Source organism: Callorhinus ursinus, unplaced genomic scaffold (genome assembly GCF_003265705.2).
Source record: "Callorhinus ursinus isolate GAN/ISIS: 27379988/994484 unplaced genomic scaffold, GSC_fseal_2.0 scaffold22, whole genome shotgun sequence".
Classification (NCBI taxonomy): Eukaryota; Metazoa; Chordata; class Mammalia; order Carnivora; family Otariidae; genus Callorhinus; species Callorhinus ursinus.
The window spans coordinates 7,843,939-7,861,696 of NW_027397084.1; the positions used below are offsets into that span (position 1 = coordinate 7,843,939).

General features: G+C 34.7%; 1 protein-coding gene across 3 annotated transcripts in view; it reads right to left on the reverse strand.

Annotated features, from left to right (window-relative positions):
- Nucleotides 1–17,758, reverse strand: part of MMUT (methylmalonyl-CoA mutase) — a 35,727-nt gene that overhangs the window by 13,376 nt on the left and 4,593 nt on the right. For all 3 annotated transcript variants that reach the window (XM_025890568.2, XM_073905065.1, XM_025890569.2), the window contains exons 3-7: nt 16,515–16,882; nt 12,778–12,935; nt 10,626–10,797; nt 9,383–9,631; nt 408–519 (exon numbers count right to left, since the gene is read on the reverse strand). In XM_025890568.2, the coding sequence (XP_025746353.1) occupies nt 408–519; nt 9,383–9,631; nt 10,626–10,797; nt 12,778–12,935; nt 16,515–16,882 (1,059 nt within the window). The remainder of the gene's footprint in view (nt 1–407; nt 520–9,382; nt 9,632–10,625; nt 10,798–12,777; nt 12,936–16,514; nt 16,883–17,758) is intronic.

Sequence of the window (17,758 nt, forward strand, 5' to 3'; positions counted from 1 at the left end):
TACAGTGCCTCAAATGCTAAATACTAAAAAAGTGTTGACTGACTGAAAGAATAAATACTCCAATGCAAAGCAAAATGACCAATAATAATATCATCTTTAAAATGCTGGAGATACCCACCTATACATGTATATATACACAATGGGCATGCCTCCACACATACTCTACATATGCTTACCTGTGTGCATCCATGCATGCAAAAATGCAAACAGGGAGATGGATAGAAAGACAGAGAGATAGATGGAGAGAGAGATAGATAAGTAGATAGATAGAAATGAGAAACATTTTATCCAAGTTTCATTTTTCCATTATTTTTGTTTTATTAACTATATATGTTATCTTCAAACAGAAATTAGTATTTCTTTTTAAGTACTGGATTTCACACATAAACGTTTTCAATTTATCTTACCAGAATCTATTCTTGCTTGCCTTCGGGCAGCACATTCTTCAATTCGAAGTTTAGGTATTCCTTCCGCTACAGCTTTGGCCATTCCACCCATCTCTTCAATTTCATCAATGAGCTAATAAGAAAAAGAGATTAATAAAACTGGAAAAGAATATAAAGATTTTTAATAAGCTATACAAATTAGTTACATCACATAATTACTAATATTAATAAAGTCATAACTATTTTAGTTGTAAGTTTAATGTTTCATAAGAAAAGAATTAAGTTGACTTCAAGAACATTAATTAGAAATTCTAGAGGGGCGGAGCAAGATGGCGGAGCAGTAGGAGACCTAGATTTCGTCTGGTCTCAGGAATTCAGCTGAATAGGGATCAAACCATTCTGAACACCTACGAAATCAACAGGAGATCAAAGAGGAGGGTAGCAACAACTATCTGAACAGAGAAGCGACCACTTACTGGAAGAGTCATATTTTATCCCTTCATAGTAGTTACCCTTATTTTTGGCATATTTATATAAGTTGTTCTCTCTTTAAAATTTTGAGATACAGTTTCTTTTAACAGATAAAAATATACCCTAAATCACTAGTGTATGGTTCTGTTCTAGTCTCCTGCCTGATCACATTCTCCCCCTTTTTTCTTTTTTTTTTAAATCTTCTTTCTTTTTTCAAACAACTTATCTTATCAAGTCCTTTTATAAAATCTTTTATAATTTTCATCTTTACAGTCATCTCCTATCCCTTCATTGTATCAACCCTTATTTTGTACATATATGTCTTTCTTCCTTTAAAATTTTCGGAGGCACTTTTTTCTAACAGACCAAAATACGCCCAAAATCTAGTGCGTGGCACTGATCTATGCACTAGACTGATCATATTTGATCACATTCTGCTTTTTTTGTATTGTTCTGTTTTTGTTTTTATCTTTTTTTCTCTTTTTTTTTTTCTCTTTCTTTTTTCTTTCTTTCCCTTTCTTTTCCCCTGGTTTCAGGTCTTTTCTGCTTTGTATACAGTATATTTGCTGGGGACGTTGTAAACCTGTTAGCATTTTGTTCTCTCATTCATCTATTCTCCTCTGGACAAAATGGCAAGACGAAAGAAATCACCTCAGCAAAAAGAACAAGAGGTAGTACCGTCAGCCAGGGACCTACTCAATACGGACATTAGTACGATGTCGGACCTAGAGTTCAGAATCATGACTTTAAAAATACTAGCTGGGCTTGAAAAAAGCTTGGAAGTTATTAGAGAAACCCTTTCTGGAGAAATAAAAGAACTAAAATCTAACCAAGTCGAAATCAAAAAGGCTATTAATGAGGTGCAATCAAAAATGGGGGCACTAACTGCTAGGATAAATGAGGCAGAAGAGAGAATCAGCGATATAGAAGACCAAATGATGGAAAATAAAGAGGCTGAGAAAAAGAGGGAGAAACAACTACAGGATCACGAGGGCAGAATTCGAGAGATAAGTGATTCGATAAGACGAAACAACATTAGAATAATTGGGATCCCAGAAGAAGAAGAGAGAGAGAGAGGGGCAGAAGGTATATTGGAGCAAATAATAGCAGAGAACTTCCCTAATGTGAGGAAGGAAACAGGCATCAAAATCCAGGAGGCACAGAGAACCCCTCTCAAAATCAATAAAAATAGGTCAACACCCCGACATCTAATAGTAAAACTTACGAGTCTCACAGACAAAGAGAAAATCCTGAAAGCAGCTCGGGAGAAGAGATATGTAACCTACAATGGTAAAAATATTAGATTGGCAACAGACCTATCCACACAGACCTGGCAGGCCAGAAAGGACTGGCAAGATATCTTCAGAGCACTAAATGAGAAAAATATGCAGCCAAGAATACTATATCCAGCTAGGCTGTCACTGAAAATAGAAGGAGAGATAAAAAGCTTCCAGAACAAACAAAAACTAAAGGAATTTGCAAACATGAAACCAGCCCTCCAAGAAATATTGAAAGGGGTCCTCTAAGCAAAGAGAGAGCCTAAAAGCAGCAAAGATCAGAAAGGAACACAGACAACATACAGTAACAGTCACCTTACAGGCAATACAATGGCACTAAATTCATACCTTTCAATAGTTACCCTGAATGTAAATGGGCTCAATGCCCCAATCAAAAGACACAGGCTATCAGACTGGATTAAAAAACAAGACCCATCCATATGCTGTCTGCAAGAGACTCATTTTAGACCCAAAGACACCCCCAGATTGAAAGTGAGGGGGTGGAAAACCATTTACCATGCTAATGGACACCAAAAGAAAGCTGGGGTGGCAATCCTTATATCAGACAAATTAGATTTTAAAACAAAGACTGTAATAAGAGATGAGGAAGGACACTATATCCTACTTAAAGGGTCTATCCTACAAGAAGATCTAACAATTGTAAATATTTATGCCCCGAACATGGGAGCAGCCAATTATATAAGGCAGTTAATAACAAAAGCAAAGAAACATATTGACAACAATACAATAATAGTGGGGGACTTTAACACCCCCCTGACAGAAATGGACAGATCATCTAAGCAAAAGATCAACAAGGAAATAAAGACTTTAAATGACACACTGGACCAAATGGACTTCACAGACATATTCAGAACATTCCATCCCAAAGCAACGGAATACACATTCTTCTCTAGTGCCCATGGAACATTCTCCAGAATTGATCACATCCTAGGTCACAAATCAGGTCTCAACCGGTACCCAAAATATTGGGATCATTCCCTGCATATTTTCAGACCACAATGCTTTGAAACTAGAACTCAATCACAAGAGGAAAGTCAGAAAGAACTCAAATACATGGAGGCTAAAGAGCATCCTACTAAAGAATGAATGGGTCAACCAGGAAATTAAAGAAGAATTAAAAAAATTCATGGAAACCAATGAAAATGAAAACACAACTGTCCAAAATCTTTGGGATACAGCAAAGGCAGTCCTGAGAGGAAAGTATATAGCAATACAAGCCTTTCTCAAGAAACAAGAAAGGTCTCAAATACACAATCTAACCCTAAACCTAAAGGAGCTGGAGAAAGAACAGCAAAGAAAGCCTAAACCCAGCAGGAGAAGAGAAATAATAAAGATCGGAGCAGAAATCAATGAAATAGAAACCAAAAGAATAGTAGAACAGATCAATGAAACTAGGACCTGGTTCTTTGAAAGAATTAACAAGATTGATAAACCCCTGGCGAGACTGATCAAAAAGAAAAGAGAAATGACCCAAATCAACAAAATCATGAATGAAAGAGGAGAGATCACAACCAACACAAAATAAATACAAACAATTATAAGAACATATTATGAGCAACTCTATGCCAGCAAATTAGATAACCTGGAAGAAATGGGTGCATTCCTAGAGATGTATCAACTACCAAAACTGAACCAGGAAGAAATAGAAAACCTGAACAGACCTATAACCACTAAGGAAATTGAAGCAGTCATCAAAAATCTCCCAAGAAACAAAAGCCCAGGGCCAGATGGCTTCCCAGGGGAATTCTATCAGACATTTAAAGAAGAATTAATACCTATTCTCCTGAAACTGTTCCAAAAAATAGAAATGGAAGGAAAACTTCCAAATTCATTTTATGAGGCCACCATTACCTTGATCCCAAAACCAGACAAAGATCCCAACAAAAAGGAGAATTACAGACCAATATCCTTGATGAACATGGATGCAAGAATTCTCACCAAAATACTAGCCAATAGGATCCAACAGTACATTAAAAGGATTATTCACCACGACCAAGTGGGATTTATTCCTGGGCTGCAAGGCTGGTTCAACATCCGCAAATCAATCAACGTGATACAATACATTAACAAAAGAAAGAACAAGAATCATATGATCCTCTCAATAGATGCAGAAAAAGCATTTGACAAAGTACAGCATCCTTTCTTGATCAAAACTCTTCAGAGTACAGGGATAGAGGGTACATACCTCAATATCATAAAAGCCATCTATGAAAAACCTACAGCGAATATCATTCTCAATGGGGAAAAGCTGAGAGCTTTTCCCCTAAGGTCAGGAACGTGGCAGGGATGTCCACTCTCACCACTGCTATTCAACATAGTATTAGAAGTCCTAGCCACAGCAATCAGACAACAAAAAGAAATCAAAGGCATCCAAATTGGCAAAGAGGAAGTCAAACTCTCACTCTTTGCAGATGATATGATACTTTATGTGGAAAACCCAAAAGACTCCACCCCAAAACTGCTAGAACTCATACAGGAATTCAGTAAAGTAGCACACTATAAAATCAATGCACAGAAATCAGTGGCATTCCTATACACCAACAACAAGACAGAAGAGAGACAAATCAAGGAGTCGATCCTATTCACAACTGCACCCAAAACCATAAGATACCTAGGAATAAATTTAACCAAAGAGGCAAAGGATCTGTACTCAGAAAACTATAAAATACTCAGGAAAGAAATTGAAGAAGACACAAAGAAATGGAAAAACATTCCATGCTCATGGATTGGAAGAACCAACATTGTGAAGATGACAATGCTACCTAGAGCAATCTACACATTCAATGCAATCCCCATCAAAATACCATCCACTTTTTTCAAAGAAATGGAACAAATAATCCTAAAATTTGTATGGAACCAGAAGAGACCCCTAAAGAATAGCCAGAGGAATATTGAAAAAGAAAAGCAAAGCTGGCGGCATCACAATTCCGGACTTCCAGCTCTATTACAAAGCTGTCATCATCAAGACAGTATGGTACTGGCACAAAAACAGACACATAGATCAATGGAACAGAATCGAGAGCCCAGAAATGGACCCTCAACTCTATGGTCAACTTATCTTTGACAAAGCAGGAAAGAATGTCCAGTGGAGAAAAGACAGTCTCTTCAACAAATGGTGTTGGGAAAATTGGACAACCACATGCAGAAGAATGAAACTGGACCATTTCCTTACACCAGACACAAAAATAGACTCCAAATGGTTGAAAGACCTAAACGTGAGACAGGAGTCCATCCAAATCCTAAAGGAGAACACAGGTAGCAACCTCTTCAACCTCAGCCGCAGCAACTTCTTCCTAGAAACATCCCCAAAGGCACAGGAAGCCAGGGCAAAAATGAACTATTGGGATTTCATCAAGATAAAAAGCTTTTGCACAGCAAAAGAAACAGTTCACAAAACCAAAAGACAACCGACAGAATGGGAGAAAATATTTGCAAATGACATATCAGATAAAGGGCTAGTATCCAAAATCTATAAAGAAGTTATCAAACTCAACACCCAAAGAACAAATAATCCAATCAAGAAATGGGCGGAAGACATGAACAGACATTTTTCCAAAGAAGACATCCAAATGGCCAACAGGCACATGAAAAAGTGCTCAACATCACTCGGCATCAGGGAAATCCAAATCAAAACCTCAATGAGATACCACCTCACACCCGTCAGAATGGCTAAAATTAACAAGTCAGGGAACGACAGATGTTGGCGGGGATGTGGAGAAAGGGGAACCCTCCTACACTGTTGGTGGGAATGCAAGCTGGTGCAACCCCTCTGGAAAACAGTATGGAGGTTCCTCAAACAGTTGAAATTAGAGCTACCGTTCGATCCAGCAATTGCACTACTGGCTATTTACCCCAAAGATACAAATGTAGGGATCCGAAGGGGTACGTGTACCCCAATGTTTATAGCAGCAATGTCCACAACAGCCAAACTGTGGAAAGAGCCAAGATGCCCATCGACAGATGAATGGATAAAGAAGAGGTGGTATATATACACAATGGAATATTATGCAGCCATCAAAAGGCATGAGATCTTGCCATTTGTAACGACGTGGATGGAACTGGAGGGTGTTATGCTGAGTGAAATAAGTCAATCAGAGAAAGGCATGTATCATATGACCTCACTGATATGAGGAATTCTTTTTTTTTTTTTTTTTTGCCTTAAGGTTCACTTCCTTTTTTTTTTTTTTTAACTTTTTTTTATTTATTTGAGAGAGAGAATGAGAGACAGAGAGCACAAGAGGGAAGAGGGTCAGAGGGAGAAGCAGACTCCCTGCTGAGCAGGGAGCCCGATGTGGGACTCGATCCCGGGACTCCAGGATCATGACCTGAGCCGAAGGCAGTCGCTTAACCAACTGAGCCACCCAGGCGCCCTGATATGAGGAATTCTTAATCTCAGGAACAAACTGAGGGTTGCTGGAGTGGTCGGGGGAGGGGAGGGATGGGGTGGCTGGGTGATAGACATTGGGGAAGATATGTGCTACAGTGAGCGCTGTGAATTGTGTAAGACTGTTGAATCACAGATCTGTACTTCTGAAACAAATAACGCAACATATTTTAAGAAAAAAGAAAAAGAAGAAGATTGCAGGAGAGGAAGAATGAAGGGGAGTAAGTCAGAGGGGGAGACGAACCAGGAGAGATGATGGACTCTGAAAAACAAACTGAGGTTTCTAGAGGGGAGGAGGGTAGGGGGATGGTTTAGCCTGGTGATGGGTATTAAAGAGGGCACATTCTGCATGGAGCACTGGGTGTTATGAACAAACAATGAATCATGGAACACTACACCAAAACAAATTATGTAATATATGGTGATTAACATAACAATAAAAAAATTAAAAAATTAAAAAGAATAAAATAAAAAAAAAGAAATTCTACAGAGTTAGGGGTGCCTGGCTGGCTCAGTCAAGGGAAGCATGCAACTCTTGATTTTGGGTTGGTGAGTTTGATCCCTACATTGGGTACAGAGATTACTTAAATGAATAAATAAAACTAAAAAAAAAAAAAAAAAAAGAAAGAAAAAGAAATTCTACAGAGTTAACAATACACTATTGTGTATTTGAAAGTTGCTAAGACAGATCTAAAAGTTCTTATCACAAGGAAAACAATTTTATAACAGTGAGGTATAGATATTAACTAAACTTATTCTGTTAATCACTTCACAATTCATACATATATCAAAGCAACAATATATGTCAATTATATCTCAATTTAAAAAAGAAATTATGTACTTAAAGTTACTTGAAAACAGAAAAACTAAGATGTAGATTCTGGAAAACACAGAACCTCTCACTCAAGTCTTGGAAGAGAACTAAAAATAACATCAATTCTCTCATCTTTATTTTTAGCTACATTAAGTATTCATGGTCACATAAATAAATATTCTTTAAAATACATTTCAAAATGCAATTTTATTTTTGATTTGAGCAGCAGAGTAATGATATAACTCCAACTTTATTGATACTAGGAAACATCTAAACCTTTAATCACAGCCTCATATATTCATGAGATGGTGGGAAAATGAATGGTGGAAGGGTATATGACTTAGCAGAAAGGAACAAAGTTAAACTTTTTTTTCTGAAGAACTCAAGAAATAAGAATTCATGTTGGATTCAAAAGAAGCCAAAGGTAAGATAGGAAGCTAAAAAGATGAGGGACTACTTTAGAATTTGCAGCTACCCCTCTCCCATTCGGTCAAGAGAACCAAAGTTTACTGCCTGCAGAAAATGGACCAAAGTTTACTTTTGCAGAAAAGCAATGGGCTGTCAAACATCAAGTACAGAGAGAGGCAAGGGCAAAATGTCTTGTTGAAATAAAAACCTGCATTCTGAATAATAACACTAAAGACAAAAGGCACACAGAGAAAACAGACAATACAGGATGTAGGAGAAAACTTCAAAAAATATAATTAATATCCTCAGAAAAAAAACAGATTCTGTATTAATGAAACAAGCAGTATAATATACAAGGGAGAAAATCAGAAAGCAAAACTCAGCTTTTGGAAATTAAAAATATGATATACGAATTTTAAAGTAAGTAGAAATTTAAAGTTGATGACTCTCCAAGAAAACAAAACAGAATCTCATGGATGAGTTATAGAACAGATAAGAACATTAGAGTATCTTTTAAGGAGGTCCTTATCCAATAACTAGGAGTTTTGGAAAGAGGAACCACAAAAAATGGCAGGAAGGAAATTATCAAAAAAGTAATACAAGACAATTTCCCAGGGCTATGAGAACATGAAAAATGGGGGAGATAAAAAATGCCCACCGAAGGTCCAGTACAATGCAGGAAAAATACACACACCAAAGTCCAGCAACTCAAAAATAAAGAGATCCTAAAACTGTTAGAAAGTTCCTGAGAGTGAAAATAGCATCAGATTTCTAAACAGAAATAGTGGAAGCTAGAATAAAAAGTTAGGATAAAAAGTAGATCAACGCTTACACACTCCCAAATGAAAATAATTTCAAACACAGTCAGACTATCCATCAAATACCAGAGTAGAACGAAGACATTTTCAAACATCCAGTTTCATATAAGTCATCTCTCATGTACCACTTTTAGAGGAGGTTCCTATGAGGTGTGCTTCAAAATAACAAGGGATAAATCAACAGAGGTAGACAGAGGATTCAGGATACAGATTCAACATAGCAGAGGTAAAAAGAATTCCCAGGATAATGGCAAAGGGCAGTCAAAGGGCTGCAATGGTCAGCACGTCTAAAGAGAAAACAGTCGATATCAAATGAGAGCACTGGAGGACTTCAGAAGGATATATATACTATTCAGATATAATTGTATTGGTAGTATTGAGATAAGAAAAAGCAGAGGTAAGAATCAGCTAAAATACTAAACTACATACTACAAAGCAATAGATAATGCTTAAAATTGACGGAATTAGACCTTGTATATATGTGTAATTCTAAAATATGGTGATAAAAACAAAAAAAGATGGATTGATTCAAGGAGAAGACAGAGAACTGTTTTTTTATGTTATAGCATTTTAACACTCATAGTCTTTAACTCTTTGAACAAAATATTTATTACAAATACAAATATATTTTTAAATTATGTTTCCATTTGTATACTCTTAAAGTTGAATCTAAAATTCTTTTTCTCTCATTTTATAAATCTTGATATAAATCTATAAATGATTTGATTTATAAATCGAAATACCTATAAATCTTTATAAATCTGTAAATCTTAAAACCAAAGTTTCAAAGAAGAGAAACTGACCTTCAAGGCAGCATCATAAACATCATTTGTGAGAGATTCCATCATATAGGAACCTCCCCAAGGATCAGCCACTTTAGGAATCCCAGATTCTTCTTGAATAATGATCTGTGTATTCCTCGCAATTCGAGCACTTTTCACAGTTGGCAAACCCAAGGCTTCATCAAAAGAATTTGTGTGCAAAGACTGAGTCCCTCCAAACACTGCTGCCATTGCTTCTACTGTAGTACGAATAATGTTATTGTAAGGATCCTAAAACATATAGTGAAAAGGAAAAAGTCAAAACAAGGAAACAGTTGATAAAAGATGCTATGATTAAGCGGTGACTTCTGCATACTTATTTTGCCAATGTCTACATTAGGCTTCAGAATATCCAGTAAATTTAGACAAATTAGTAAACAAGCCAGATTTAACAGGCACTCAACAAATGATTTATTAATAGATGATCAAAGAAACAGATGAACAATGTACTATGAGATAAAAAATCTGCAATTCATTCTGTTCCTGATTGTGATTTGGGTAAATCATTGGACCTTTCTGAACTTTAGCTTCATTAGCTGTAAAAAGAGGTTAAGACAAAAATGATTATTAAAGTTTCTTCCAACCCTGAAACTGTACTTCTCCATTTATAAGTACCTGAAGTCATATTTAATATGGCTATATTAGTTTTTATTCACTTTTAGGTGTATAAAAGCAATGTAACTTTAAAGTTATAAATTATTTTTAATGTATCAAAATAATTTAGTATGTAAATAAAATGCATGGAAAAAGATTACCACACAATTTTCTAATAGAATGAAATTAAATTACTCAAATGATAATAGTCTTTAAATGCGTCTGTTTGCATGCATAAACACATAACTAAAATAAATATATATGCACAAAATTTTAATCAATTTTATATTAAGAATTTTAACTCAAAATTATTTAAGATAATATTAACTAAATTATGGTTTTTACTTCTTCCTCATCATCACAGTTTTTTTTTACTTTTAAAAAGGTAAAACAGCATTATAGGTAAGCTGATTTATATGATTTTATATTGTTAACCACTAGAGGGAGCCAGTTTTATTTATTATAATCTGTGTTAAAAAACATAAATATGCATTATGCATCAGAATAATTATAATTTTCAAATATTAACAGATGGGTTCTTAAATCTACTTCCTGACTGCGCTATGTTGCTTGTAAGACAACATATGACTTAACTAAACCTCTATACTTTAAATTATATATATATATATACCTGCTCAGTAAGTGACCATCCTGATGTCTGACAATGCGCTCTCAGAAGAAGAGATTTAGAGTTTTTAGGCTGAAACATTTTCTCTATTAAGTGAGCCCAGAGTCTTCTCCCAGCTCTCATTTTTGCTATTTCCATATAAAAGTTCATCCCAATTCCCCAGAAGAAAGACAACCTAAAATAGTAATGTTAAGTCCATTATTTGATGAAGCATAACAATATAAAATGGAAAATAAAACTAATTATATCACATACTAAAGAAAATAGTGTCCAGATTTTAATTTCAAACAATAATTTGAATTAAAATCAAAGCATATATACTAACCTAACAGATAAAAGTACAGTTTTAGGCACACAGAAGAAAGAGCTGTGATTATTTGCTTCAGGTAGGAATTATTCACTTTAAAATTGGTTTTTTCGTTCTTAGAAAAGAAGTTCCTCTTGTGCCCTCAAATAAAGAATGAATCACTATCCAAAAATAAAATACTTCAAGAACACCTGGTATGTAAGTCAGGGGTCACCTGTGAAAGGACTAAAACCACCAACTTGTTTTCTTTGGATAGCAAGAAAGTTTTCCTGTTTTTTGTTTTGTTTTGTTTTTAAAGAATAATTATATATTTGGTCTAGGCATTTATCTCTCCAATTGCTCCCAAATCCACTACTCCTTTTTATTTTATATTCTGCAGCTGAGTTACACATTTAGTTTACTTGCCTGTGCCTAAAGGCACAAAGACTGTGTTTCTTTATATAAGACAAGGTGAGCCTTAAGTAAAGAAACTAAAAACTAATAAAAATTCTTGCTATACCCTGGGAAGTTCTTAACACTGCTATTCTCAAATACTGTCTCAGGATACCTTTTTATTCTTAAAAATTACTAAAGACCCCAATAAATCTTTATTTGGATAATATCTATCAATATTTTATATATTAATTCATTTAGAAACAACATATAACATGTTAACATAAGTAACACTTTTATGAAAAATAATTATACTTTGCTAAAATAAAAAACTGTAATAAAACGTCACTGTTTTACACTGTTACAAATCTAATGTGTGGCTTCAGGGAAGACAGCTGGAATCAATATCTGCTTCTATATTCAATCTGTTGCAACATCACATATCATGTAGCTTCTGGAAAACAACACTGTACACTTTTGAAAGAATGGAGGTGAAAAAGGCAGATAAAGTCTTAATACACTCATGAAAACAATTTAACCTGAAAGACCCCAGGAAGGGTAGTGTGACCCTGAAGAGTCCCTGGACCACACTTAGAGAAATGCTGTCATAATATGTATAAAGGTATAAAGGAGCATTCACCAGTCTATAAACAATCTGAGGACAGAAGTCGTGTTTTTCACAAGTTTTTTTTTTTTTCCCTAGCACATAAGCTGGTACTCAGCCCAGAGCAAAACTTAGCAATTAATTGTTTAACTGCCTAATTCTTGATCACCAAATTTAAGCACTTCATAAACTTCAAAGCTTTTCCACATTTTTTAAGATTTATTTATTTATTTGAGAGAGAAAGAGAGCACGAGCGAGAGGCGGAGAGGGAAAGGGAGAGAGAATCTCAAGCTGACTCCACACTAAGCACAGAGCCTGACACAGGGTTCGATCTCAGGACCCCGAGATCATGACCTGAGCCAAAACCAAGAGTTAAATGCTCAACCAACTGCGCCACCCAGGCACCCCAAGCTTTTCTGTATTTTTCATAAAACTTTATTAACAAGCTATTTTGAAACAGAAATGTTTTAAATAGCACTGTGCATTCCAAAATATTTATATTATGTAAATGCAGCAGAAAAAAATGAAATAAATGACTTCTTAAAATGGAAAATTAAAAGAATAAAAGCTAATATGCCTGAAATATGATGTTGACATTTTAATTGTCAAAATATGTCAGGTAATTGTATTTTCTGAATAGCTGGAAACAAGATTCTTCTAACTTACCAAAAAGTAGTCAAATTTAATTCTAATTTTTAATTATACACAGTATTGGCTTATTTTCTCATTATTACTCCAATAAAACATAAAGGGATCTAGGTATGACATTTATATGTACAAATTTATTTTATCAGTAGATCTACTGTACACTCATAAATTGGTCCTGAAAATTTTCCTAGTATTGAGACAATGTCTGAGGTCAATTTACTCACCTTGGTGCAAATTCATCAATTGTCAGACCAGCTTGGAGTCCAGTTCTACAGTATTCCAACCCATCTGCTATAGTATAGGCCAGTTCCAGAATGGCATCAGCCCCTGCTTCCTGCATATGGTATCCACTAATTGAAATTGAATTAAATTTTGGCATGTGCTACATAAAATAATAAAAAATATAACAGTGAATAAAAATTTTAAAAGGTTCTATTAAACCCATTTTCTAAAAGACTATTATTTTTAAATGATATTCAACTCAGATATACTAAGTAGTCTTTAATATTAACTGAAAATATTTAATGCTTACTTTGTTACATTTAATTCACTCCTCAATTTAAGTGGTGATTCAACGACCCATCGTAAAAACTGTACCTGTTTTATTTTTCTAGTGAAAAATAATCTGCACTAAAAATTCTTTAGAGTCAAAGTTTAAACTCTGAAATTAGTTAGTTGAGGTCAGGAATGCAACCTTTAGTCTGAGAACTGAATAACACATCTTTAATTCTAAACCAATGACTATGACCTCATGAGGCCCTAAGATCTCAACTAAAAATATAGGAATTTAAGTTTTACTAGTTATCAATTTCCTTATTTGAGTAAAGTCACGTATACAGTGGGGGGGAGAGGGAGAGAAGATGATTCAATCCTTAGTACTATATATTGAAACAAAATGGGATAAAATACATGGCTTAAAAATCAGATGTCAATTTGATTTACTGTGACTTTTTTATTTTATTTTTATTTAAATTCAATGAACATATAATGTATTATTGGTTTCAGAGTTGGAGGTCAGTGACTCATCAGTGCTCACTCCATCACGTGCCCTCCCCGATGTCTGTCCCCCAGTTATCCCATGCTCCTAGCCCTTTCCCCTCCAGCAACCCTATTTGTTTCCCATGCTTAAGAATCTGTTATGGTTTGTCTCCCTCTCTGATTTCATCATTTTATTTTCTCCTCTCTTCCCCTATGATGATCCTCTGTTTTGTTTCTTAAGTTCTACATATCAGTGAGATCATATAATTGTCTTTCTCTGACTGACTTATTTCGTTTAGCATGACATTTAATGCTAAGCATATCCCAGACAGGTTTTTTTTCTGCCAAAAATCACTAAGAGAATGGCATTTCAGGGTGCACCTGGCTGGCTCAGTGGATGGAGCATGTGACTCTTGATCTTGGGGTTGTGAGTTTGAGCCCCACATTTGGGTGCAGGGATTACTTAAAAAACTAAAATAAAAAGATTAGAAAAAAGATGACATTTCCACCATTCTCCTAAAACTTTTTATTAGGTAGGGTACATACCACACATATTCTGCCAAGCCCCCAAATTATTATCCTTCCCAAGAGTTGGCCAAACATAAAATAATAAAAACTAAATCACTGATATTCAATACAGTAATTAAGAACATGGGCTCTAGATTAAGAATACTCAGAGTCTAGCTGTGTCACTTAACTAGACATATAATTTTAGGCAAGTTTCTCACCCTTGTTATTCCCTGGTTTTCTAAAGTATAAAATAGAGGTAATAATTATGCCTTCCTCATGGAGTTGTTGTAGGATTAAATGAAATGATTCACCTAAAACACTTAGCATTATGCCAGTATGCAGTAAGCACTCAAAAAGTGTTATTTGTTGTTAACATATGCTATAGATCTGTAATTTACATTTTTGAATATTTTATTTATAATTAACCAAAAGCTCTTGAAAAATGTTCCATTGCAAAAAAATAAGGGGATTGAATTACATGGAATTGAGAGACTACTTGAATATATATAGAGTTTATAAATAAAAAGTAATAAAACAAACAGGTGCTTCTCTACAAAGAGTAGTTTAGTAGAATTTCTTTAAAAATAATAGAAATACTGGAATATTGGAATATTATTCAGCCTTAACAAAGAGGTTAATTCTGATACATGCTACAACATGGCTGAACCTTGAGGACACTATGCTAAGTGAAATAAGCCAGTCACAAAAAGACAAATATTGTATGATTCCACTCAGATGATGTAGCTAGAGTAGTCAAATTCAGAGATAGGAGGGAGAAAGAGTTTCCAGGAGCTGGAGGGAAAGGAGGATGGGGAGTTATTATTTAACAGATACAGAGTTTCAGTTCTGCAAGACGCAAAGAATTCTGGAGATGGATGGTGGTGATGGCTGCACAACAGGGTAAATGTACTTAATGCCACTGACCTGTACACTTCAAAACAGTGAAGATAGGAGATTTTATGTTATGTGTATGTTGCTACAATTAAAATTTTTTTAAAAATATAGAAGTTGATAATTTTCAAAGTACTTCAGTATAACTTTATTAGATCAGTATATAAAACCAGCATTTTTATCACTTATATTATAAAGCAATTTTGAGCTTAAAGATGACATTAGGAGCTTTCAAAAGGTGAAATGCCCAAGTACATAACAGCACAAACTGTACAAACTGCTACTAGCTACTCAATTCTCCACTCTCCTCCTGTAATACCTGAACCATAAATGCAGAGTGCATAGTACAAGGACTATACTTCCAATCTTCTCTCACTACTATGGGTGTCCACTGAGATACAAATGGTATTAGAGCTTCTTCCTTCTGGAAATTTACCTTATATCAGAGGAGCTGGGTCCATTCCCCCTCCAACAAACACATCCAAGCCTACCCACTTCCTCAACCATAAACTGGCATACTAACAATAGAGGACAAACCAGATTAAAGGAGCCTGGAACCCTAATGACTGTGGAGCTACCATACAACCAAGCTCTTGACAGCCTACTGTCCAACTTTTTTTAGATGAAAGAGAAATCGACTCCTATTTAGTTTAAGCTACTGCTATTTGTGTATGTGCGTTTGTCATAAGCTGCTAAATGTAATCCTGTGCATATGTTCTTGAAATTGAAAAGGGGGATAAAAAATATACAATTCTATACAATACAGTTCACATAGGCAAATAGGATCTATGAAAAGAAATAAAATTGCCAAGTGTAAAGGCTGAATATCAATGAGGAGAGTAGGCAATGCTTGCAAGAGTTCTGAGACAACAGCAATTATGAGAGTAAGAGATTAAAAAAAAAAAGGTTTCACGGTGGAGGAGAGATTGGGCTTTTGCCATGAAATAATATAGTCTGACTTTAAGGTAGGTTAAGAGAAGCAGAAAATTGCCGGCAAGAAGCAAAGTGTGAGTGATGGGGGAAAATACATATTAATTACTCAGAGGAAGATGAAGCTTTATGTTTCCCCGTGGAGGGATTACTACTAACACAGGAACACTATAAGAACCTTCTTTTCCCACCACTCTGTTGGGGAAGATGAACCTAATTCAGGGGTAAAATATGAGGGACCTCACTGTAGATGCAGATACAAGTGATATCTTATTAAGCTGATAATTTGATCCCCAGCTGTCTGACAACAGGGTATACTTCAAAACTGTATATGAATTCTGGAAAGAAATTTAAAAAGTATAAATTATGCACCCTCCTTGATTCTAACAATTATCAAAAGATAAAAATTTTAATAAAGAAGAATACAGTAAATGTCTAATGCCCAGAATCCTATAGATAACAAGAGTATAAAATGAGTACATTAAAAGCAAAAAAATACAAACTAACAACACACATACACATAAAAACCATACTCTGACTTTATACTAAAACTATTATTCAGACTCACTTATCAAATTCAAATTAGGTTATAATACTTTATAAAAATTCCTACATCCAAAGTAAAGCAAAACCCATAAGCAGCAGAAAATACCTGTGCTGTATATTCGAAGATGTCAGCAATAATTCTCATGGATGGTTCTGGAGGAAAAATATAAGTATTTCTGACCATAAACTCCTTTAGTATATCATTCTGGATTGTACCAGTAAGTTTCTCTTTAGGTACACCTTGTTCTTCTCCAGTTACTATAAAAGTTGCAAGAACTGGAATAACTGCTCCATTCATGGTCATGGAAACTGACATTTTTTCTAAAGGGATTCCATCAAAAAGAATTTTGGTATCTTCCACGGTGTCAATAGCAACTCCAGCCATTCCAACATCACCACGAACTCGAGGGTTGTCTGAATCATATCCACGATGTGTTGCCAGATCAAAAGCAACTGATAATCCCTGCTGACCAGCTAAATACATAAAGGAAAACAATGTAGGTTTAAGGAGTCTGGCATCAAAGTAAACTAATTTAAATTAACACTACTAAAGGTGTTGATTCATCTCATCATTGTATACTTTTACAACAGACATTTTTATGCTCATACATGTCAAAACAAATTAAGATACTTCATTTTCCTAAGTTGTTTCCTATGTGGTAAAATGCACAAAATGAGTTGCAGAACAGAAAGAATAAAACATCTCACTTATCTCATGTCTGAGGATTTTTTTTATCTTAGCTTTTTTTTTTAATAACTGAAAGTTTGTACTTCTTAATCCCCTTCACCTATTTTGCCTTTATTTTAACAATTTCAAGTAGAAATATTTTTTAAGATTCATGAAAAGATCTGGCTGTTTACAAATAGTTAACATCATTTGTATCTGTATGCTTATACTTATTTTCGTTTTTGTATTTAATATGGTCATAACAAGATGTCTTGGCTATTCAAATATTCCGGGAAACAGAATTAGGAACACCATGAAAAAAACTAAAATAGTCTAGACTAAATATAAGGTCAATACTCCATGTGCAATATAAACTTATAATTCCTCAAATTTAGCATTCAAACAATATGATTTTAATACAGACCAGGTAGAAGAAATAGTAGTTAATATAATTTTCAGAGACATGAATGCCAGACTGCACTAAATGTATTTGTACATTATCAATTGTTTATTACTTTATTTGGGCATCTTTTAAACCATTTTCCCCTTCAATTCCTATCCTGACAATGTTAATTAAAAGCTTCTCAAAGAAAAAGCCAAGGTCTGTTTTTATCATACAACTTCACCTAATTCCTTTTACATAATGTGCATTTTTTTTAAGATTTATTTATTTATTTGGGGGG